Here is a 2180-nt window from a genome sequence, read left to right as displayed (position 1 = left end):
GGAGCTCAAGAGAAGAGTAGCAAGACAAAAAAAGATAGTAGACATAGCAATTAAAATAGGAGTACTTATGTTTTTGGTTATTGTATTTGTAACGTTGAAATGATTATTGTAAACAAAGTTTCATTGAAGTAATATGTATTTGAATTGTTAGGTTTTGTCTTCAAAAAATTATGCCTACATGATTGTGTAATGGTTGTAGTACATTTCCCTGAAATGTAATAAACAAGTTTGTTCCAAAACAACCAAGTACTTAACACTTTGTCCAAAAAAAACCTGACACTTAACACATAAGTTTTAAAAGTTTTCCCCAAAAAATTATACAACATTTCTGGCAGCTTCAAGGATTCTAAATGTCAGCCTTTCTTCTTCCCCCTTCCTTTGCCTTGTTGTGAACTGGATGCTGCATTTTCTGCCTGTCTTGCTGCTTCCTTTCTTGCCTTACAGGTTAAGGCATTGTGTCCCAACTCCTTGCAAAGACTGCATTTGTTGTTCTTGTGCCTCTTTCCTTTTCTTAATTCGTGAGGTGCTCTCCTTCTCTGCTTAGCTGGTCTGCCTGCAGCTCTTTTGACAGTTGGTGGTGCTGTTTCAGGCACATTAAGTGCTGGCCAGTGACTTGGATTAGACATGGGATGGATGTGGTCTCCATAAGTGAGCTTGTAATCAGCGCCCTTAAAGTACGGTGACACAAAATCTATGGCTTGAAGTCTTTGGCTGTAAATGACCCTTAGACCATGCTTGCATGGTATCCCTGACCCTTGCCACTTCCCACACCCACAGGTCATAGTCTGAAGTGTGACAGGGAACTTCACATGCCCATTCCTGACCTCAAACTCTCCACCACCAGCTGCTGTCACATGACACAACCTGGACTCCTCACTTCTTGTCTCCAAAACCCTTTTAGCATACTCTGTTAGCTCATTAGGATCCATATCAATTGATGTGTCAAACCTATAACCTATCCTTTTCATGCACCAATTCCTTACAGCTGGTTTAAGTCTAAAACAAAAAAAACAAAAAAAAAAAAAAAAAAAAAACAAAACCAACACAAAGAAATCACCAAATATCAGAAAATGTTCCTTACTCAAGTACCAATTGTATCCATATCAAATAAAGGGTCAGATGTTACCTTCCAGTAAAGTCAAGACAGGCAAATCCCTCTTGTCTTTTGTACATGAGTTGAATGACTCAACAAAGTTTGTTGTGTTATGATCACAACAAACTATCCTATCAAACTTGTGCCTACTCCACTGCTCTTCAACGTCTGTAAGGTATTGAAATGCTTTTGCATCATACTTCTGTATCTTTAACATTGCTTTGTCATACACATATGCATTGTATGCATTGGCTGCAATCCAAAAGAGTTTATGGAACTCTGTCCCACTCCATCCAACAGTCTTGCAATTAGAGTACAAATGCTGACAGCATACCCTCCTAGTTGCTCTTGGGAACACCTCAAAAAGGGCTGATTCAACACCCTTCAACATACAACACAAAGTTAGTTACTGGAAATTAACATAACAAACAAAAAGTTCAATTTTTTAAAAAAGCAAGAAACTAACCCTCATCCTGTCACTTATAAAAGTCCAATCATCCCTTTGAGATCCATACTGGGCAAATAGGACCCTTAGGTTTCTGAAGAAGTAAGTCCAGCTGTCTATACTCTCTGTATCAACCAAACCATAAGCTATTACAAAAATCTCATTATTACCATCAATTGCAATTGTAGTGGGCATGATTCCTTTGTAATAGCCACTGAGATGTGCACCATCAATCCCTATAATGGGTCTGCAACCACCTGTAGACATCTACTTTTGGCCTCATGTCCCGACAGAAAGTGCAATGACGATAAATAAAACCATCTTCGTGTTGGATCAAAGTGAAGAATACTTATGGAGAACTGGTTAAGCCACAAAACACAAAAGACTAGCCCAAATTAAAGATAAAAGCCAAAACAAAGGTCCAATTAACTAAACCCGGTCATAATTAGGCTTAAGCCTGTGCTTAAAACCCAATAATGACGGATTTAGGAGCACCTAGGTTAAATTTTAGTGCTGCCGCAGAAAAAGCCGCGCGCATCTCAAACAGTCGCGCTGGGCTACCGAGCGCAGCTAATTCAGTTGCGCGCGACACCCAGCGCAACCTCCAGAGTTGTGCTGCTGAAGATTCAGAATTATACGGAA

The 2180-nt window shown here is 39.5% G+C and overlaps 1 protein-coding gene across 1 annotated transcript; it reads right to left on the bottom strand.

Moving 5' to 3' along the window:
* Positions 1-353: 353 nt before the first annotated feature.
* LOC145566376 (uncharacterized) lies at positions 354-1805 on the bottom strand. The gene is made up of 3 exons (XM_081625814.1): positions 1560-1805; positions 1127-1475; positions 354-955 (listed from the first exon to the last, which is right to left on the bottom strand). Exons 1-3 carry the CDS (start codon positions 1803-1805, stop codon positions 354-356), a joined length of 1197 nt encoding a protein of 398 aa, XP_081481940.1.
* Between the last annotated feature and the right edge of the window lie 375 nt (positions 1806-2180).

The sequence above is a fragment of the Chenopodium album genome, chromosome 11 (genome assembly GCF_948465745.1).
Source record: "Chenopodium album chromosome 11, dcCheAlbu1.1, whole genome shotgun sequence".
In the NCBI taxonomy this organism is placed as follows: Eukaryota; Viridiplantae; Streptophyta; class Magnoliopsida; order Caryophyllales; family Amaranthaceae; genus Chenopodium; species Chenopodium album.
Note: the sequence above shows the minus strand (reverse complement) of the source record. Positions and strands in the feature narration are given on the sequence as shown.